Raw genomic sequence first — 22,654 nt, 5'->3', positions numbered from 1 at the left:
GTTGTAGGTCCTGGTTTTAAGGCCGTCTCTTGAACCAATGTTCTGTTGATACTTGATGATGTCTGGAGATCGTGTGTGTTCTTACCCTCCAATGAGGTCTGGAGGAACCGGAAGAGGTTTACTGAAACCATCTCGACCCATCAGCCAATACGTGTCCTCCGAACCCTTCACCTAAAAACAAAGAACAAACCAGTGAGACCACGTCTGGACCTGAGCACTCTGGACCTGAAGACTCTGGACCTAAGGACTGGACTTCTCAGCCAAGGATGGATCAGATCCAGACAGGTGAGCAGGTGAGCAGGTGAACAGGTGAGCAGGTGAACAGGTGAGCAGGTGAGTAGGTGAGCAGGTGAACAGGTGAGCAGGTGAGTAGGTGAGCAGGTGAGTAGGTGAGCAGGTGAACAGGTGAGGAGGTGAACAGGTGAACAGGTGAGCATGTGAACAGGTGAGCATGTGAACAGGTGAGTAGGAGAACAGGTGAGCAGGTGAGCGTACCTTTGCCTTCCTGGTCTCGATGTGGTAGCCCAGTTTGAGACTGGTCAGGACCTTCACCGTACATAGACTGATGTGGATCCTGTAGGCTAGAGGCACGTACACAACAACAACAACAACAACAACAGGATCAGTAAACATCAAATGAACCCCTGAACACAAACATAGAACTCAGATCAGTTTACATACGCAGCCCTGACGACTCCATGAGCGACGCCATGGTAACTGTGTCCCCAAACAGACAATACCTGGGCATCGTCAGGCCGACCACACCTGCTACCACCGGACCTGGAGACAGATGGGGAGGGAGACAGGTGAAGAGAGAGACAGGTGGAGACATGCAGAGAGACAGACAGACAGAGAGTGACACAGGGAGAGAGACAGATAGGCAGAGAGACAGACAGTCAGAGAGAAAGACAAGATAAACCCTGATTAATTATAGAATCAGTGACCACAGAGTTTCCATTGACTTTTTATTAAAAACAATGAAGACAGTAGAAACTAAATCTGTGTTCATTGTGAAACTGAAATTAATTTTCTGACAAGCTGCTCGAAATAGAAACAAATTAGAGACTTGATGAAATTGATCAAGATAAAGTGATAATTCATAATTTGATCATTCAGATGAACTAATGTGAGACTGTCGTCCCAGAGGACAGATTCATTAATCCTGTAGGGACGAGATAGTCTGACAGTAAACCAGCAGGAGACATGTCCTCTCCTCTATCGGACATCATTTCTACTCTGATGGTTATACAATAACTTATTTACTTTGGCAACATGTTTAATCCAGACTGAGGTGAGGCTGTTTTTAATGCAATGTTTCTGATGGTGTGTGTGTGTGTGTGTGTGTGTGTGTGTGTGTGTGTGTGTGTGTGTATGTATGTGTGTGTATGTGTGTGTGTATGTGTGTGTATGCGTGCGTGTATGTGTGCATGCGTGCGTGTGTGTGTGTGTGTGTGTGTGTGTGTGTGTGTGTGTGTGTACCTGAGTGCAGTCCGATACGGATCTTGACTTTGATCTCAGGCATGTGTTTGATCTTGAACTCTGCAATGGAGTGCAGGATGTCCAGCGACATGTTGGACACTTCAGCTGCGTGTCGGTTCCCGTTTCTGTTGGGGATCCCTGAAGCCACCATGTAGGCGTCTCCAATTGTCTCCACCTGCACAAACACACACACTGCTCATAGCAGGATGTACTGATCAGTCGTTCACTGCATCAGCAAAAGGTTAAAGGTCAAACTGCATCAGCAAAAGGTTGACTGTCAGATAGAAGTGTTTGTGGAAGTTCTTTACCTTATAGACATCATGAGTTGCGATGATGGCATCAAACATTGTGTAGAGGTCATTCAACAGGTCGACCACCTGAGCGTACACACACACACACACACACACACACACACACACACAGTTGGTCCACGGTGGAGAATAAGGATGAGGATGAAGAGCAGCAGCAGGTATCAGAGCAGTTCGTACCTCGATGGGTTCACTCAGAGCCGAGATGGTGGTGAAACCAACGATGTCACTGAAGTACAGAGTGCAGTCCGAATAATGTTCCGGTCGGACCGGCTTCCCCTTTTTCAGAGACTGGGCCACGGACCTGCAACCAAAATGGATTCACATGTAGACCCTGTTGTATGAGACAAACAGCTGCAGCTCACAGACAGGTGGCGCTGTGTGTGTGCAGGTCAGGCAGCGGCCACCAGGTGGCGCCGCTGGTCCAAAACTCCACCTTCCTGTCAGACCTTCTTACTTTGGCAGCAGCTGGCCGACCAGCTTGTCTGTCTTGCTCCTCTCCACCTCCAGTTCGTCCGTTCGTTCTCGGATCAGGTCCTCCAGGTTGGAGCTGTACTGTTCCAACATGCGCAGCATCGAGTCGATGATGTTCGCCCGCTTCCCTCTGTTGATGCCCCGAAACTGCAGACATACACACCGTACCCCGGACGGACAATCACCAGAGACACCTCTGAACCTTCGCTCATTTTACAGAACACACCCCGCGGGTCCTCACACGTCCAGCAGGCGGCAGCAGAGCAGCTCCACTCACCTGCTTGAAAATGTCGTCGAAGCTCGGCCTCTTGCTCGGATCTTCGTTCCAACATTCGGTCATCAGAGCGAGACACTCAGCCGGAGCCTCATCCACCGAGACCACCGGACGGCACAGAGGGGGGGGCTGCTTCAGACGCTCCAGGATCTCTGAGAGACGGGAGGGACAGGGGCAGACAGACAGGTGGTCGGTCAGACAGGTGATCAGACAGACAGGCAATCAGGCAGACAGACAGGTGTCCTGTCTCACCGTGGGCCGGCATGTCCATCATGGCGTACGGAAGTGATCGTGAGATCACTTCCTGTATGATGATGGAGAAACTGAAGACATCTCCAGCAAACGAGCCTCCTTGGACCGGATTCCTCAAAAGCTCCGGAGCTGTCCACAGCAGCTCTGAGAGACAGACAGGGAGAGAGAGACAGGAAGCTGTAGAGACAGACGGGTAGTCTCACTTCCTTTCTAGTTATTGTTCAGGTGTGTTCCTCCTCTACTCGTGTCGTGTTTCAGGGTTGAGAGATGAAACTAATGGCTTCCTCCTCTTACCTTGTGGGTCATCACAGAGACAGATGCTCTGAGCATTGAAGATCATGGGAAGTCCATAGTCGGTGATTTTCAGAACAAAACGTCCATCAACTAAGCAGTTTGTGGACTTCAGACGACCGTGACTCAAACCTCGCAGGTGAAGATACCTTGTCCCCTGAAACGGATCAGAACCACATCAGAATCAGAATCACATCAGAATCACATCTGGTAGTGGTAGTCATAGTAGTAATAATAGTAGTAGTCATAGTAGCAATAATAGTAGTAGCAATAATAGTAGTAGTAATAGTAGCAATAATAGCAGTAGTAGTAATAGTAGTAATAGTAGTAGTAATGTAGTAGTAGTAAAAGTAGCAATAATAGTAGTAGTAATAGTCATAGTAGCAATAATAATAATAGCAGTAGTAATAGTAGTAGTAGTAATAGTACTAATAATAGTAGTAGTAATGTAGTCGTAGTAATAGTAGTAGTAATGGTAGTAGTGGTGGTAGTAATAGTAATAGTAGTGGTCGTGGTAATAGTAGTAGTGGTGGGATCAGTACCATTGGACTGTCAGACCGGGGTGGTGGTTCCATTTTGAAAAAAGGGGAACGGAGAGTTGCTCCAATTATCAGGGTATCACACTACTCAGTCTCCCGGGCAAAGCTTATATCAGGCTGCAGGAAAGGACTCTGACCGTTTGTCTACATGTGCTTTGTGGACTTGGAGAAGGCTTTCGGTCCCCCGGGGGTTTTTGTGGGGGCTGCTGCAGGAGTACGTGGTGCCGGATCCGTTGCAACGGGCCATCCGGGCTCTGTACGTCGTGTTCGGGGGGGTCTCCGGATTGTATTGCTGCTGTTTGCAGATGATGTGGTCCTGTTGGCCTCTTCGGACCTCCAGCACTCACTGGGGCGGTTTGCAGCCGAGTGTGAAGCGGCCGGCATGAGGGTTAGCACCTCCAAATCTGAGGCCAGGATTCTCTGCCGGAAACCGGTGGATTGCTCCCTCCAGGTGAGGACAGAGTGCCTGCTTCAAGCGAAGGAGTTTAAGTATCTCAGGGTCTTGTTCACAGTGAGGGGAGGATGGAGGGAGGAGGGAGGATGGAGGATGGAGCGGGAGATCGACAGGTGGATCGGTGCGGCTGCAGCAGTACAACAGGCGCTGCACCGGACCGTGTTGTTGAAAAGGAGCTGAGCCGGAAGGCAAAGCTCTCAGTTTTGCGGGCGATCTACGTTCCGACTCTCACCGATGGTTAGCAGCTCTCTGGATCATCACCAGAAGAATGAGGTCATAGGGTGACCGGGCTCAGCCTTACAGATCAGGTAAGGAGCTCGGACATCAAGAAGGAACTTGGAGTTGAGGCGCTATTCCTTTGTGTCGAAAGGAGTCAGATGAGGTGGTTCGGCCATCTGATCAGGATCCTCCTGGGCGCCTCCTACTGGAGGTTTTCCAGGCACACCCAACTGGCAGGAGACCTCGGGGAAGACCCAGGACACGCTGGAGGGATTATATCTCCCGGCTGGCCTGGGAATGCCTCGGGATCCTCCAGGATGAGCTGGAAGATGTTGCAGGAGATGGAAGTCTTGGTCAGCTTGCTTGGCCTGCTGCCACTGCAACCCGATCCGGATACGTGGAAGATGATGGATGGATGGACGGATGGTAGTAATAGTAGTGGTAGTAGTAGTGGTAGTAATAGTAGTGGTAATGGTAAGAGTGGTAGTGGTAGTAGTAGTAATAGTAGTAGTAGTATGTGTAGTAGTGGTAGTAATAGTGATAGCAGTGGTAGTGGTAGTAGCGGTAGTAGTAATAGTAGTATTGGTAGTAGTAGTAGTAAGATCAACAACACTACTACTGGAAGTATTCCGAGTTATTGATCGACATCATCACGGAGTTCCACGTTAACGTGACCGCTGGTACGTGAACATCTGTGAAGTCACCATGGACCTGAAACTGAGCAGCGTTAAACTGGAACAGACTCTTGGGAACGTTTTGGGCCTCATGGTGGGAATCTGAGCCGTACCTTGATGAGGTCCATGAGCAGGGAGGACTTGAACATCCAGTCCAGCCTCATGTTGCTGTCAGCCAGCAGATCTGCCAGACTTCCTCGAGGACAGTGCTCAACCACCATAGCAAAGATCCCCGAATCCAAAAACAGACCCAGGTACAGGTTCAAGTTCTCATGCCGCATCTCCCGCAACTGACAACACAAAATATAAATAATGTTCTAACGTTCCTCTGAATAATGTAGGAATATGTTTCCTGATTCTCATGTTGAATGCCACTCTTATATTATAACCTCGTTTCCAAAACAGTAGAGACACCATATAAAATATAAATAAAAACAGAATGTGATGATCTGTATATCATGACAACTCATATTTAATATAAAATAGACCAAAGCCAACAAATCAAATGTTGAAACAGACATTTTATTGTTTAATGAAAAATATCTTCTAATTTTGAATCTGAGCAGCAACACCTCTCTAAAAAGTTGTGACAGGATCAACAAAAGATGGAAAAGTTGTGTAAATATTAAAAAAACACCTGGCGAAACATCTGACAACTAATGAGGTTACCATGGCAACAGATCAGTAACATGATTGGGTATAAAAAGATTATTTCAGAGAGGCAGAGTCTCTCAGCAGTGAAGATGGGGAGAGGTTCACCACTCTGAAAGACTGTGTTGGAAAACAGTGAAACAATCTAAGAATAATGTTCCTCAACGTAAAACTACAAAGAATTAGTGGATTTCATCGTCTACGGTTCATAATATCATTAAAAGATTCAGAGAATCTGGAGAAATCTCTGAACACAAGGGACAAGGCTGGAAACCAATATTGGATGGTGGTGATCTTCGGGCCCTCAGGCAGCACTGCATTAAAAACACACTATTCTGGAGTGGAAATCACTGCATGGGCTCAGGAACACTTGTGAAAACCATCGTCTGTGAACACAGTTCATCGCTGTATCCACAAATGATGTTATAACTCTCCAAAGAAGAAACCAGATAGAAACATGATCCAGAAACACCGCCGCCTTCTCTGGACCGAGATCATTGAAGATGGACTGAGGTGAAGTGGACAACTGTCCTGAGGTCTGATGGATCACAATCTGAGATTCTGTTTGGAAATCATGGACGCTGCATCCTCCAGGTTAAAGAGGAGAGGGACCATCCAGCTTGTTATCAGCTCAGTTCTAAGGCCAGCATCTGTGATGGTACAGGATGCATTAGTGCACATGGCATGGGTAGCTTGAACATCTGGAAGGAAGCATTAATGCTGAATGATATATTCAGGTTTTGGAGCAACATATGCTGCCATCCAGACAACATCTCTTTCAGGGAAGGTCTTGTTTATTTCAGCAGAACAACGTCCAACCACATTCTGCACGTATTCCAACAGCATGGTTCTCTAGTAGAAGAGTCAGCTGATAAACTGGCCTCCTGCAGTCCAGACCTGTCAATCATTGAAAACATCTGGAGCATCAGGACATGAACAATACAACAAAGGAGACCCTGAACTGTTGAGCAGCTGAAATCCTCTATCAGGCAAGAATAGGACCACATTTCACTTTCTAAACTCCAGAAACTGGTCTCCTCAGTTCCCCAACGTTTCCAGAGTGTTGTTAAAAGAAGAGTTGATGCAGCTCAGTGGTGAACATGATCCTGGAACAACTTTATGGAGACGTGTTGCTGACATCAGATTCAAAATGAGCAGATATTAAACCTATAACCCCATCTACCATATCTACCGTATCTACCATATCTACCGTGTATCTAACGCGTATCTACCGTGTATCTACCGTGTATCTACTGCTCCTCATACCTGGCTGAACAGATTCTGGGTGTTTTGATTGACAGCTGTTATTTCCTTTTCAACAGGAATCTTCTTCAGCCAAACCCAGTCGCCCTGGAAAAAGCACAACCAATCAGAGAACAGAGTGAATGTGATGACACAGGTGAACAAGACAGGTGAACAGGTTCAGATATGAATACAGGTGTACCTCCAGTATTCCTACGTTGGAGCTTTCAGGTGTGGTCAAGATGTAACTTCGAGCATACGAGCGGAACGGAGTTTTAATTTCCAGAAGACTCCTCATGATCGACTCGTCGTTCAGTTTCTATAAAATCAACAACAGAGCAACGAGCTAGTGTTTCAGCCGGAGAACGTCCTCACTGGTAAAGATAGACTCAAAAACAGTGAAAGACTCGTTTTCAAACTGTTGTACTTCATCTACAGTACCAACACGACTGGATCTGATTCTAGGCCGAAAGAAACCTGCACGTCAATATTAGAAGAATACGTCCTAGAATATAAAGCACTCTTCACTGTTTGGATAAAGTACACATGTTAAACAGTCAGTCGGTAGAACCGGCACCGGGACCAGAGTACACAGGAAACAGAAGGGACCTTTCTGACCTTCCTGCTGACTTGAGTGTCGATGAACACGATGTCGTCCAGAGTCAGAACCAGTTTGGTGATGTTCGCTGCTCTCTTGTACTTCCTGTAAACACACAACTTCATTATTAGTGGCATTATCAGTCCTGATTAACACATCACTCTTCATTCCTTCAACCTTTAGTTTAACTTGAAATACACTGAGGTCGAACTCTCATTCACCAAACAGACGAGCCACCAAGGAACACAAATGGAAAGTAACAACAGCAGTAGAAAGCAAAAACAATAAAAACTAAGTAAAAAATAAAGCAAAACAAAATTAAAAATAGACTGAAACAAGAACAGATGGACGTGAATTAAAATGAAATAAAAACTTAAATTGACCTTAAGATAAGAAAACGTTTATGAATGTAGCTCCAGAATGACGTTAAAACGTTTTAAAAAATGTTTAAATTCAAGTCGTAATCCAATCAGTCAAGTGATAAACGACATGATGCAAGTAGGTAAAATACGATAATCGGCTTTAAATAAATCAAACGCCGCTTACAGGAGGGAGGACGACCCACCGAGCACGGTCTTCCAGTCAGCTCCGGTCATACATGTTCAGCAGCTTCACAACTAGAACATGTTATTATCAGTTCCATCAATAACATCCTTCTACAACCAATATGTTGAACTCCCACAAAACAAAAGGGTTTGGTATAATTTATTCTCCATAATCAGAATGATTGAACACAAACTGATCAAACGCTCACACTGTCAGTGTGAGTGTGTTTCAGTGTGTGTGTTTTTCAGTGTGTGTGTTTTTCAGTGTGTGTGTTTCAGTGTGTGAGTGTTTCAGTGTGCAAGTGTGTTTCAGTGCGTGAGTGTGTTTCAGTGCATGAGTGTGTTTCAGTGCGAGTGTGTTTCAGTGCGCGAGTGTTTCAGTGCGTGTGTTTCAGTGTGAGTGTGTTTCAGTGCACGAGTGTGTTTCAGTGCGTGAGTGTGTTTCAGTGCGAGTGTGTTTCAGTGTGCGAGTGTTTCAGTGTGTGAGTGTGTTTCAGTGCGTGTGTTTCAGTGTGAGTGTGTTTCAGTGCACGAGTGTGTTTCAGTGTGCGAGTGTTTCAGTGTGTGAGTGTGTTTCAGTGCGTGTGTTTCAGTGTGAGTGTGTTTCAGTGCACGAGTGTGTTTCAGTGCACGAGTGTGTTTCAGTGCGTGAGTGTTTCAGTGTGCGAGTGTGTTTCAGTGCACGAGTGTGTTTCAGTGCGTGTGTGTTTCAGTGTGCGAGTGTTTCAGTGTGTGAGTGTGTTTCAGTGCGTGTGTTTCAGTGCGTGAGTGTGTTTCAGTGCACGAGTGTGTTTCAGTGTGCGAGTGTTTCAGTGTGTGAGTGTGTTTCAGTGCGTGTGTTTCAGTGTGAGTGTGTTTCAGTGCACGAGTGTTTCAGTGTGCGAGTGTGTTTCAGTGTTTGTGTGTTTCAGTGCGTGAGTGTTTCAGTGTGTGTCAGTGCGTGAGTGTGTTTCAGTGCGTGAGTGTGTTTCAGTGCGTGAGTGTGTTTCTGTGCGAGTGTGTTTCAGTGCGTGAGTGTGTTTCAGTGCGCGAGTGTGTTTCAGTGTGCGAGTGTTTCAGTGTGTGAGTGTGTTTCAGTGCGTGTGTTTCAGTGTGAGTGTGTTTCAGTGCACGAGTGTGTTTCAGTGCGTGAGTGTTTCAGTGTGCGAGTGTGTTTCAGTGTTTGTGTGTTTCAGTGCGTGAGTGTTTCAGTGTGTTTCAGTGTGTGAGTGTGTTTCAGTGCGTGTGTTTCAGTGTGAGTGTGCGAGTGTGTTTCAGTGCATGAGTGTTTCAGTGTGCGAGTGTGTTTCAGTGTGCGAGTGTGTTTCAGTGCGCGAGTGTGTTTCAGTGCGTGTGTTTGTGTTTCACCTAATCCAAAAGAAAAATCCTCCAATCAGAAAGCAGAGCAAGAGAAGGATGAAGAGCATCATCACCAGATCCATAGCTGCAGGTAAACAAGGAAATGTTACATCATCTTTAGATCAGATTGATTCCCCCCCCCTCCCCCCTCCCCACACACACACACACAATGATCATCACTGACAGTAGCTCAACAGAGATCAATACTCCTGATAATTCTGGGCTGTTGAAATTAACCCTTCATGACAGAAACTTTCCGCATTTTGAATCTCATTCAGTTTATTTTTTACTTTTAGTTTATAATTATTATAGCTTATATCTTCTGCTGCAGAGGATTATGGGTCAGAACATCCAGAGCAGCATGCTGACCTGCAGACTGCAGACCTCCTACGTTGAACATACTGAGTACTGGAACAGGCTAGATGTATTTTTAATCACACTGAATACAATGTTAGTCTGGACACTGGAACTCAGGGAGAGTCCACACCAGGTCTCCTATAGACTGCATCTCAAAATTCCCACCCTCCCATGTGTTAGTCAACACACCCCCGCTGCAAGCCTCCTCAGGATTGAACCAACAGAAGCTGGCTGAGGGGGGTTTCCCTCCGGGAAAGATGAAGGAGCGGCTCAGTGGTCTCAGACCTCCGATCATCCCGTCGGTGTGTGTCGGAGCGAGCGAGTGTGTGGGCACGAGGCGGTCGCCATCGCTGTCCAACACCACGTATCTCGCCTGCAGGCCACGCCCATCTTTACCTCCATATAACACCTGAGAAAAAAAGGGAGAGGAACTGAATGTGAGGATCACAGCAGCATCATGGGACTGACATGATGTCCTTGTCTCTGTTTGTCCTCGTCTAAAGTTCCTGCAGATTAGAGTTGTCTCTTATGTCATAAATATCTTGACAGAACCTTCACAAACTCGAAATATCTTTACAGAGTCTTCATTGAAAATAAATATCTCTACAGAACCTTCACGGACACTAAATATCTCTACAGAACCTTCACGGACACTAAATATCTCTACAGAACCTTCACAGACACTAAATATCTCTACAGAACCTTCACGGACACTAAATATCTCTACAGAACCTTCACGGACACTAAATATCTCTACAGAACCTTCAATGACACTAAATATCTCCACAAAACCTTCATTGACAATAAATATCTCTACAGAACCTTCACGGACACGCTCACTGGTGGTCCGAAATAACTCTACAGAACTTATTCATGTTGGAAGTTTTAAGAAGTTTTGATTAAGAATAATCCTGACCACTTCATTGAAACACAACAGAATGTTTCATTATTAATGATTAAGACTGAACTCAGGAAACCTTCAAACAGCCGCTGCTTTATTTCTGTAGGTACGCCTCTGCTGACCTCCTCTCTGAATCTGTGAAAGACATTTGGAGATGAATCTCAAACTTTCTGACCTGATTGAATCCCTGGAAATCAAAGCCGCCCTCTGATTGGAGGAGCTGATTGCCAGTCACCCAGTGCCCGCCCCCTGCCTGACGACGCTCTTCCACGGCCTTGGCAACGAAGTACACCATGTTAAAGATGGTCCCAAACATAGGAGACACCTGCAGACACGAAATGAAGGTTAAAGACAGTAGACAAACATTTAGGTTTCTTTGGGCATATGATGTGGTCATTGTTTGTTTACCTCTTTACCTCTGTTGTGTACATGTTATGTGTTTGTTGTGTATTGTTTTGTTTGTTTGTTTACCTCTTGTGTATTTGTGTTTGTTGTTTATTATTTTGTTTGTTTACCTCTGTACATGTGTTTGTTGTGTATCATTTTCTGTTTGTTTACCTCTGCTGTGTACATGTGTATTATTTTGTTTGTATGTTTACCTCTGTTCACCTCTATCATTTTGTTTGTTTGTTTAACTTGTGTACATTTTGTGTTTGTTGTGTATAATTTTGTTTCTATGTTTACCTCTGTTGTGTACATGTGTGTCCTTTTGTTTGTTTGTTTACCTCTTGTGTGCATGTGTATCATTTTGTTTCTATGTTTATCTCTGTTGTGTACATGTGTATCCTTTTGTTTGTTTACCTCCTTTGTGTACATGTGTATCATTTTGTTTGTTTGTTTACCTCTGTTGTGTACATGTGTATAATTTTGTTTGTTTGTTTACCTCTGTTGTGAATGTGTGTTTATTGTGTATCATTGTGTTTGTTTGTTTACCAAACAACTTTTTTGGATGACATTACATCTGACGTTACGGTGAGCGTATTGCATCACTTCCTGTCTACAAACATTGTGACTAGTGTTACTTCTGTTATTTCAGCTTCTCTTCCTGAATTCTACGTATCTAAATCTCTCCACACTTCTTCTAATCTCAAGTTAAAACTCACGTTTGCTCTTCTTGAACAATTCTCCTGTTAAATCTTTGACCAACGTTCACTAACTTGGTGTTTTGGTACTGCTAGCTTAGCAGTTAGCAATGGCTTCCCCCTCTCCCTCCTCCTCTTCTGGTTTTTCCTGTTTAGTTCATGTTTAGTTACAAACCTGCCTCCCTTAATGATAATGTTACCTGTAATAAATGTAGTGTAGTTAGGGAGAGGAGGAGGAGGAGGAGGAGTGTAGTTAGGGCTCTGGAGGCCAGGGTCATAGAATTAGAATCACTGCTGTGCACCATACTACACAACCAGCTAGCCGTAGGAGCTTCTCAGGGAGGGGGGGGGGGGTGTACAGCTGTCCGGGGGCTGCAGGCTTAGTTAGCCGGTCCCCTGCAGCACCCGAACAGCCGGGTGGCTGGGTGACAGTACGAAGGAGACATCGTCCCAAGAAGAAGCCCACGGTTCACCACCAACCTTCACGTCTCTAACAGATGTTCCACTCTGTGAAACACCTGCTGAGAAACCAACTCTGGTAATTGGAGACTCTATTTAACGTGAAGTTAGTGAAACCAGGGGACAGAGTCAGATGTCTTCCCGGGGCTAGAGTCAGATGTCTTCCCGGGGCCAGAGTCAGATGTCTTCCAGCGGACAGAGTCAGATGTCTTCCCGGGGACAGAGTTAGATGTCTTCCCGGGGCCAGAGTGGGCGACATTGAATCAAACCTGAAACTGCTGACTAAGGTGAATCATAAATCCAGTCAGATTGTTTTTAACGTCGGCAGTAACGACACCTGGTTATACCAATCGGAGGTCACTAAAGTTAACGTGGAATCGGTGTCCAACTTTTCAAAAACAACGTGGGGCTCCGTAGTTTTCTCTGGACTCCTTCCTAACCGGACCAGTGATGATATGTTCAGCCGTACGTCTTCACTTCACCGCTGGTTGTCGAGGTGATGTCCCGTTAACAATGTGGGCTTCATTAACAACTGGAATACTTTCTGGGGGAAACCTGGTCTGATCCGGAGAGACGGCATCCATCCTACTTTGGATGGTGCAGCTCTTCTTTCTAGAAACATGGCCGTGTCTCTTAACAGCCCTAAAACCTGACATCCAGGGTTGAGGCCAGGACGCAGAGCTGCCTCAGTTCTACTTTCAGCTCATTATTAGATTCTATAGGTTTTTCTCAGAATGTAAATAAACCCCGTCACCGTGGTAACCACACCCTCCATCTGGTTCTGTCGTATGGGATGGAAACTGAAAATTTTATTGTATTTCCTCAAAACCCTGTTTTGTCGGACCACTTCTTATTAACATCTGAAGTTACAATAATGGACGACACAGCATGTGGGAATAAATCCCACTACAGTAGATGTCTGTCAGATGATGTCGTGGCCAAGTTTAAGGAAGCAGTTACATGTTTATCCTCTTCGATGCCGTGTGTTAAAGCAGTGGAAGACATCTACGTTGATCTTAGTCCCACACAAGTGGATCATCTGGTAGAAAACACTGCAGTATCTCTGCTACAACTCTAGATGATGTCGCCCCTCTGAAGAAGAGAGTCATGAACCAGAGGAAGTTGTCTCCGTGGTACAACTCAGAACTACGCTCTGCTAGGCAGCGACTAGAAAGATGGAAAGGAAATGGAGTTCCACTAATTTAGAAGAATTTCACCTGCCTGGAAGGAGAGTCTAATATTATATAAGAAAGCTCTTCGTAAGGCCAGAACTTTATATTATTCATCATTAATAGAGGACAACAAGAACAACCCCAGGTTTCTTTTCAGCACTGTAGCCAGGCTGACAAAGAGTCCCAGTTCTGTTGAGTCCTCTATTCCTTCAGCTCTCAGCAGTAATGACTTCATCAACTTCTTTACTAATAAAATTATTACTATCAGGGAGAGAATCGGGCCGACCCTTCCTGACACCATCACTGATGTGTTGCTAAGCAACAGCAGCCCTGAAAGCAACTGTAGGACCAGATGTAAACTTGGAACATTTCTCTCCTGTTGAGCTCTCTGAGTTAACTAGAATTATTTCTTCATCTGGATCCTCTAGCTGTCTGTTAGATCTCATCCCAACTAAACTTTTTAAGGAAGTCTTCCCTTTAATTAATACTTCCATATTAGATCAGATCAACCTATCTATTGTAACCGGCTATGTACCGCAGGCTTTTAAAGTGGCTGTAATTAAACCTTTACTTAAAAAGACGACTCTTGATCAGCTGTTTTAGGAAACTACAGACCAATTTACAACCTGATGTTTATTTCTAAAATCCTTGAAAAAGTTGTTTCAAATCAACTTTGTAATCATTTACAAAGGAATGATCTGTTTGAAGATGTTCAGTCTTTAGAGTTCATCATAGCACAGAAACAGCTCTGGTGAAAGTTACTAACGACCTTTTGTTAGCCTCAGATAATGGACTCGTCTCTGTACTTGTTCTTCTGGACCTCAGCGCTGCTTTTGATACGATTGATCATACGATCTTATTACAGAGATTAGAAGACGTTACGAGGATTAAAGGAACTGCATTAGACTGGTTCAAGTCCTACTTATCAGATAGATTCCAGTTTGTCCATGTCAACAATGAGTCTTCCAGACAAACAAGAGTTAGTTATGGAGTTCCACAAGGCTCAGTGTTAGGTCCAATACTTTTTACTTTGTACATGCTTCCATTAGGAGATGTCATCAGGAAGCACTGCATCAACTTCCATTGTTATGCAGATGACACTCAGCTATATCTTTCTATAAAACCAGATGAAACTAATCAGTTAGTAAAACTTGAAGACATAAAGGCCTGGATGACCAAAAACTTCCTGCTTCTAAATTCAGACAAAACAGAAGTTCTTGTACTTGGTCCTAAACACCTCAGAAACTCTTTCTGTAATCACTTAGTTACTCTCGGTGACGTTGTCTTAGCCTCCAGCAAAACTGTGAGGAACCTTGGAGTCATCTTTGATGAGGATTTGTCCTTTAGACACCACATAAAGCAAATCTCCAGACCTGCCTTCTTTCATCGACGTAATATTAATAAAATCAGGAAAATCCTTCCTCAGCGTGACGCAGAAAAACTCATTCCTGTGTTTGTTACTTCTAGACTAGATTATTGTAATTCCTTGTTGTTAGGATGTCCAAATTACTCATTCAAAACCTGCAGCTGATCCAAAATGCTGCAGCAAGAGTACTGACGGGATTTAACAAGAGAGATCATATTTCTCCAGTTTTAGCTTCTCTTCACTGGCTTCCTGTTAAATCAAGAATAGAATTTAAAATTCTCTTGATGACTTACAAAGCTCTACATGACCAGGCTCCATCATATCTTAGAGATCTTATAGAACCATATAATCCTAGCAGAGCACTTCTCTCTCAGTACGCTGGTCTACTTGTGGTTCCTAGAGTTTCCAGAAGTAGAATGGGAGGCGGAGCTTCAGTTTTCAGGCTCCTCCCCTGTGGAACCAGCTCCCAGTTTGTGTTGGAGGGGCAGAAACCCTCTCTAGCTTTAAGATTAGACTCAAAACGTTCCTTTTTGATAAAGCCTATAGTTAGGGCTGGCTCAGGTAGACCTGAACCAACCCTTAGTTATGCTGTTATAGGCCGAGGCTGCTGGAGGACCTCGTTACATGCTGAGCTTCTTTTCTTTCCTCCTACTCTTTAACTGACTCATACCTCACCATCTTCTTCTCTCCCATAGTTTCTTCTTATTATCTGTTGTCTCCATTCAGTTCCTTCACTCGTATAGTTTCTGTTCTTTCTTTTCCAGATGTCCTGTCATGGAGCTGCATGTCTCTGCTCTGTGATTGTTGTCTCCACCAACAGTTCTTCTCTTCTATCTCTATGCTGTCCTTTTCTCTCTCTGCTCTCCTCTCACCCCAACCGGTCGAGGCAGATACTCCGCCCACCTCTGATCCTGGTTCTGTTAACAGATGCTCCGCCCACCTCTGATCCTGGTTCTGTTAACAGATGCTCTGCCCACCTCTGATGCTGGTTCTGCTAACAGATGCTCTGCCCACCTCTGATCCTGGTTCTGCTAACAGATGTTCCGCCCACTTCTGAGCCTGGTTCTGTTAACAGATGCTCCGCCCACCTCTGATCCTGGTTCTGTTAACAGATGCTCTGCCCACCTCTGATGCTGGTTCTGCTAACAGATGCTCTGCCCACCTCTGATCCTGGTTCTGCTAACAGATGTTCCGCCCACTTCTGAGCCTGGTTCTGTTAACAGATGCTCCGCCCACCTCTGATCCTGGTTCTGTTAACAGATGCTCTGCCCACCTCTGATCCTGGTTCTGCTAACAGATGTTCCGCCCACTTCTGAGCCTGGTTCTGTTAACAGATGCTCCGCCCACCTCTAATCCTGTTTCTGTCGGAGGTTTCTTCCTGTTAAAGGGAGTTTTTCTTCCCTCTGTTGGAGTTTTTTCACCCTTAAAGAGGAGTTTTTCCCTCCTAGCTTATGTGGGAATTGTTGTATTGTTGGGTTTCTCTTTATAATATTGCAAAGTTCCACTGTAAGGACTTTAATGTGTTAAGTGCCATGAAATAACCTGTGTTGTTATTTGGCGCTATATAAATAAAATTTTATTGAATTAAATTGAATTTACCTCTTTTGTGTACGATTATGTTTGTTGTGCATCATTTTGTTTGTTTGTTTGTTTACCTCTGTTGCAGAAATAGCAGAACGAATCTCGCGGCTGATTTGAGCCTGACGAAAGGCTTCGTAGAAACTGTGGTCAGATGCCATGGTAACGGTCAGGACAGCACTGTAGGCGTGGCGAAGCTGCGTGTTGTTGGTCAGTTGGGGGAATACTGTGTCCTGATTGGATAGAGGAGAGAGCAAGGAACCAATCAGAAGTGCGAAGCAAAGAAGGTGAGAAGAGTTGGTCTTCATTATCATCATCATCAGCAGCAGATTCTCACAGGTGATAAAGATAAAACTTCCTTCGTTTACGTCATCGTTACCTGGTACGGCATCGCATAAAGCAGGGCATCGTAGGGGATGAACACGTAACCATCGGAAACCATTCCCATGTCCAGAGCAGCCAATAGGAGCTCTCTCTGATCCTCTCCACTAATCAGGACGGAGCTCATGCACATGATGACCACTGAAGAAGAAATGAGGACGATTTTTCTCTGAGGTTGTCTCATGTCTCTCGACTGGGGATTGATTAGTGATGAGTTCAAACCAGTGAGTGTGTCAGAGAAACACACAACATACATGAAGAAACTTATGACGTATGTAACATGATGTATGAAGATGATATAAATTATTATTATTTGAAAATAAAATCATTTTAAATAATTCATCCTGACAAGACTGCTGTCAAACTGCAGCAGCTGAATATCTGACCTTTGACTCTGTCTGTCTCTCTGATCACGTTCAGGGCCTCCCGAGCCCCACCATTGTTCTTTGTATCCATGGTAACCACCGGACCTACTGGCAGGCCCATAGCCTGGAGCGCAGAGGCCACTTCCTGTCCGGTGCTCTCCCATAGGTCGGTCTGAGCTGAAGCCCAAAGAGGAAGGACAGAGAGAGAAGATAAAAAATATCCAACCAGCATCAGGTGCTTGATCTGTGACACGCAACTACTGGCTGTGACATCACACGTCGGCTTGTTAGCCCACAAACATACAGTACGTGTGTTAGATTGCTAACGTGTAATCAAACATACGTGTTATAGTCCTAACGTAATCTAACATACGTTAGAGTCCTAACGTAATGAAACATACGTGTTAGAGTCCTAACATATAATCAAACATACATGTGTTACATACGTGTTAGAGTCCTTACATGTAATCAAACATACGTGTGTTACATACGTGTTAGAGTCCTTACATGTAATCAAACATGTGTTAACAGTACTAACATGCAATCAAACATATGTGTGTTAGAGTCCTACCATGTAATCAAACATATGTCTGTTAGAGTTCTAACATGTAATCAAACATACATGTTAGAGTGTTAACATGTAATCAAACATACGTGTTAGAGTGTTAACATGTAATCAAACATACGTGTCTTGGAGTGTTAACATGTAATCAAACATGTGTTAGAGTGCCAAGAGGTAATTAAATATACGTGTTATAGTCCTAACGTGTAATCAAACATACGTTAGAGTCCTAACGTGTAATCAAACATATGTGTTAGAGTCCTAACATATAATCAAAATATGTGTTAGACTCCTAACATGTAATCAAACATATGTGTTAGAGTGCTAAGAGGTAATTAAACATACGCGTGTTAGTGTCCTAACATGGAATCAAACATACCTGTTAGAGTGTTAACATGTAATCAAACATACCTGTTAGAGTGTTAACATGTAATCAAACATACATGTGTTAGTGTCCTAACATGTAATCAAACATACCTGTGTTAGAGTGCTAACATGTAATTAAACATACGTGTTAGAGTCACAACATGTAATCAAACATACGTGTTAGCATCCTAACATGTAATCAAACATACGTGTGTTAGTGTCCTAACATGTAATTAAACGTGTTAGAGTCCGAACATGTAATAAAACATACGTGTTAGAGTGTTAACATGTAATCAAACATACGAGTCTTAGAATGTTAACATGTAATCAAACGTGTTAGAGTGCTGAGGTAATTAAATATATGTGTTAGAGTGCTAACATGTAATCAAACATACGTTAGAGTCTTAATGTAATCAAATATACGTGTTAGAGTGCTAAGAGGTAATTAAACATACGCGTGTTAGTGTCCTAACATGCAATCAAACATATGTGTGTTAGTGTCCTAACATGCAATCAAACATATGTGTGTTAGTGTCCCAACATGTAATCAAACATACGTGTTAGAGTCCTAACGTAATCAAACATATGTTAGAGTCCTAACATGTAATCAAACATATGCGTTAGAATCCTAACATAATCAAACATGCGCTAGAGTCCTAACATGTAATCAAACATACGTGTTAGAGTCCTAACATGTAATCAAACATGTGTTAGAGTCCTACCAAGTAATCAAACATATGTCTGTTAGAGTTCTAACATGTAATCAAACATACGTGTTAAGTGTTAACATGTAATAAAACTTGTTAAGAGTGCTAACATGTAATTAAACATACGTGTGTTAGAGTCCTAACAGGTAATCAAACATACATGTTAGCGTCCTAACATGTATCAAACATACGTGTGTTAGTGTCCTAACATGTAATCAAACATACTTGTGTTAGAGTGTTAACATGTCATTAAACATACATGCTAGAGTCCTAACATGTAATCAAACATACGCGTTAGAGTCCTAACATGTAATCAAACATACGTTAGAGTCCTAACATGTAATCAAACATACATGTTAGAGTCCCAACATGTAATCAAACATACATGTTAGAGTCCCAATATGTAATAAATTATGAATTATTGGAGTCTATGGAGACAGTCTCAAGTGGTCCAAAGTATAAAATATGGCACAGAGTTTTTAAGCTTCATATATGAAGTGGATCTTTTAGTCAAAATAAATAAAAGTATAAAATAAAAGCTATGCCCATCATATTAAGCCACACCCCTCTCCTGACATCACAAGCTTACCTGAGATGACAGCAACATGGGCCCAGTGGAAGAATCTGAGCACTGTGAACAGGACTCGGCTGGGGGGAGTAATGGGAGGAAGGTTGGGCCAATCAGCATCTAGACAGCCTGGAGAGGCAAGCCCCGCCTCCCAATGCTGGGCCAATAAGGAGGCAGCATGACAAAGGGCGGGGTTAAAGGGTCCGATGTAGGCATGGCCGTAACCTTCCATCTCACCCAATTCTGTCAGAGCTGAAATAAAAGCAGAGAAGAATCAATAAGAAATTAATTTTAGTCTTTTTATTTGAGGTAATAAAATTATCTGTCAACTCTACATTAGTTCAAATGTTTAAAACAGCCCTAATGAATTTATGGCCATGATGTCATCTGAACTCCTCAGTTAATAAATACTCTTTAATTATCCAAGAAGCTGTGAAGGTGAGAGCCTCATCCAGATGTTTTGTGTTGTACATGTTTAAAACCAACAATTTTGGTTTAATTTGAAGTTTTATTGAAATTGTTTCTCATGAAAAAGTCCTTGTTTAAAAAAAAAAAGTCTTCGTTCAGCTGTTTTTTTTAATGAACTAGTTTAATAAACGAAAAGCCTTCAGTGTATTTTCAACTTTTATGACAGTTGTCTTTACATGAATGTTTCTGATTGTTTAAACCCTCATTAGCTGATTGGTTAACAAACCTTTAGAGGCGGAGCAGTCCTCGTCAAGCAGTTTCACGTCATACCAGTATCCTCGACTCAGACTGCTGTCGCTGCCCAACCGGGACAAAGCCAGGTTGGCCGCCGCTGTTGGCATCGCCCGGGAGAACAACGGATCACATGACCAAGGACCAATCAGGGCCAACTTGAAGGTTGCCGTCCAAACCTCTGTAATGCATAGCAACCACGCCCCTAGCAACCAGCAAAGCTGCATCCTGATGACCTGCAGAGGATTAACGTCATGGTTAGTTTGTTACTTCATCAATGAGTCTGGTTTCTATCATTTAGAATTAGTTTAGCTTTATTTGTTCAGGAACGAGATGTTGGCAGAATAAAACCGCTGGAACGAGGAACTCGTGGATGTCAGTGATTTGATTGAGAGAAGATCCAGTCAGGACATTTTACACATCCCAGCTGTAAGAAACAAATCCTCCCGGGAAGATGTGGTGTTATGACTGAACAGTGCTTTTTTCTACACATGCTATCTCAGACTCTGACCTTCCTCACGGATTGAACCCAGCTGATTGCCGTGACCTCTGACCTTTAAAGCTGCACGTTAATACTGACTGACACCATTAGCTAATTCTAATGAGTGCTAAGAGTGCTAAGTATAGCAACAATGCTAACACTGTTAATAAGAAGCTGAGAGAGAACATGATCAGCACTCAGAGGACCGGCTCCTACCTGAACATCACTCTGACCTGGTGACATCACCCTGAAGTGTGATAATGTCATATAGCGGTCATGTCATCAAACAGATTTATTCAGCTGGTTAATCACTTTTTTATACTTGCATGATGTAATTTATAATGTAAAAGATGTTTACATGAGTGACAGCGTCCACAGACATTTATCAGACAGATGTGTCACCAGCACAATGCAATCCGTTACTGACACCCGCACACACCAGGACACACCAGGACACACCCGGACACACATGAACACGCGTGAACACACCTGGACACACGTGAACAGACCCGGACACACCAGGACACACCAGGACACACCAGGACACACGACGACACACCCGGACACACCAGAACACACGTGAACACACCCGGACACACCTGAACACACCTGAACGTGATACCTGGCTGCAGTTAAGTCTAATAAAACAAGAACAGGTCAATGTTTTCCGGTGATCAGAGAGTCAGCATGGTTTAGTGATGACATCAGTTTCACCTTTAAAAGGTCATCAGTGTTCCGGCCCGACGCTGCACTCTGAAACTTAGTGAAACTCTTAAACTGTTCGACATGTTCTTTTGTTAACTTTAGGACGACTCAGCTCGTCTTCAGCTCCTTGCATCCCCGCCACTACCTGATTCATCAGTAATCTGTTCCCTGCTGTGATTGGCTGCTCGAACGTTCAGTTATTATAATGAATATTTCAGTGAGGATGATTGAAGAGCTGCTAAAGAACTTTGAACCACAATTTGAGTTTATGTTGAAACAGACATTAATGCTGCTCTGACAGATTTTAAAATATAAAATACAACCCCGTTTCCAAAACAGTTGGGACACTGTGTAAAACGTCAATAAAAACAAATGCAATGATTTGCAAATCTCAAAAACATATTTAATTGCAAATAGACCCAAGACAACATATCAAATGTTGAAACTGAGTAATGTTATTGTTTTATAAAACATATATTCTCATTTTGAATCTGATGTCAGCAGCACGTCTCCATAAAGTTGTTCCAGGATCATGTTCACCACTGAGCTGCATCACCTCTTCTTTTAACAACACTCTAAATGTTTGGGAACTGAGGAGACCAGTTTCTGGAGTTTAGAAAGTGAAATGTGGTCCCATTCTTGCCTGATAGAGGATTTCAGCTGCTCAACAGTTCAGGGTCTCCTTTGTTGTATTGTTCATGTCCTGATGCTCCAGATGTTTTCAATGATTGACAGGTCTGGACTGCAGGAGGCCAGTTTATCAGCTGACTCTTCTACTAGAGAACCATGCTGTTGGAATACGTGCAGAATGTGGTTGGACGTTGTTCTGCTGAAATGAACAAGACCTTCCCTGAAAGAGACGTTGTCTGGATGGCAGCATATGTTGCTCCAAAACCTGAATATATCATTCAGCATTAATGCTTCCTTCCAGATGTTCAAGCTACCCATGCCGTGTGCACTAATGCATCCCTATACCATCACAGATGCTGGCTTTAGAACTGAGCTGATAACAAGCTGGATGGTCCCTCTCCTCTTTAACCTGGAGGATGCAGCGTCCATGATTTCCAAACAGAATCTCAGATTGTGATCCATCAGACCTCAGGACAGTTGTCCACTTCACCTCAGTCCATCTTCAATGATCTCGGTCCAGAGAAGGCGGCGGTGTTTCTGGATCATGTTTCTATCTGGTTTCTTCTTTGGAGAGTTTTAACATCATTTGTGGACACAGCGATGAACTGTGTTCACAGACGATGGTTTTCACAAGTGTTCCTGAGCCCATGCAGTGATTTCCACTCCAGAATAGTGTGTTTTTAATGCAGTGCTGCCTGAGGGCCCGAAGATCACCACCATCCAATATTGGTTTCCAGCCTTGTCCCTTGTGTTCAGAGATTTCTTTAACTCTAAACGACAGGACGATTTCCTGACACAACTGAAGAGAGCCGGCCTACCGACCTATCCTCTGCTGCACTGTTGTATATGACTCATCGCATTGTAACATGACATCGTGTTTGTAAAGTATGTTACATCCTGTTTTTAAAGTATGTTGCATCCTGCATGTAATTTATGA

General features: G+C 43.7%; 1 protein-coding gene across 1 annotated transcript in view; it reads right to left on the bottom strand.

Annotated features, from left to right (window-relative positions):
* The window catches only part of LOC138215310 (retinal guanylyl cyclase 2-like), a 22,643-nt gene extending 2,515 nt beyond the window's left edge, over nucleotides 1-20,128 (bottom strand). Inside the window, exons 1-22 of the mRNA XM_069177401.1 lie at nucleotides 19,897-20,128; nucleotides 19,224-19,454; nucleotides 17,021-17,176; nucleotides 16,633-16,775; nucleotides 16,331-16,486; nucleotides 10,772-10,921; nucleotides 9,885-10,104; nucleotides 9,348-9,423; nucleotides 7,476-7,560; nucleotides 7,060-7,176; nucleotides 6,882-6,965; nucleotides 5,064-5,254; nucleotides 3,082-3,242; nucleotides 2,788-2,931; nucleotides 2,539-2,687; nucleotides 2,245-2,408; nucleotides 1,968-2,091; nucleotides 1,788-1,856; nucleotides 1,480-1,654; nucleotides 682-780; nucleotides 496-581; nucleotides 86-171 (exon numbers count right to left, since the gene is read on the bottom strand). Of these exons, the coding sequence (XP_069033502.1) occupies nucleotides 86-171; nucleotides 496-581; nucleotides 682-780; nucleotides 1,480-1,654; nucleotides 1,788-1,856; nucleotides 1,968-2,091; nucleotides 2,245-2,408; nucleotides 2,539-2,687; nucleotides 2,788-2,931; nucleotides 3,082-3,242; nucleotides 5,064-5,254; nucleotides 6,882-6,965; nucleotides 7,060-7,176; nucleotides 7,476-7,560; nucleotides 9,348-9,423; nucleotides 9,885-10,104; nucleotides 10,772-10,921; nucleotides 16,331-16,486; nucleotides 16,633-16,775; nucleotides 17,021-17,176; nucleotides 19,224-19,454; nucleotides 19,897-20,128 (3,098 nt within the window). The remainder of the gene's footprint in view (nucleotides 1-85; nucleotides 172-495; nucleotides 582-681; nucleotides 781-1,479; nucleotides 1,655-1,787; nucleotides 1,857-1,967; nucleotides 2,092-2,244; nucleotides 2,409-2,538; nucleotides 2,688-2,787; nucleotides 2,932-3,081; nucleotides 3,243-5,063; nucleotides 5,255-6,881; nucleotides 6,966-7,059; nucleotides 7,177-7,475; nucleotides 7,561-9,347; nucleotides 9,424-9,884; nucleotides 10,105-10,771; nucleotides 10,922-16,330; nucleotides 16,487-16,632; nucleotides 16,776-17,020; nucleotides 17,177-19,223; nucleotides 19,455-19,896) is intronic.
* Between the last annotated feature and the right edge of the window lie 2,526 nt (nucleotides 20,129-22,654).

This window comes from Embiotoca jacksoni, unplaced genomic scaffold (assembly GCF_022577435.1).
Source record: "Embiotoca jacksoni isolate LCO1_2020_lvr unplaced genomic scaffold, fEmbJac1.0.p SCAF_107, whole genome shotgun sequence".
Taxonomy (NCBI): domain Eukaryota; kingdom Metazoa; phylum Chordata; class Actinopteri; family Embiotocidae; genus Embiotoca; species Embiotoca jacksoni.
This window is presented reverse-complemented; position numbering and strand designations above follow the sequence as displayed.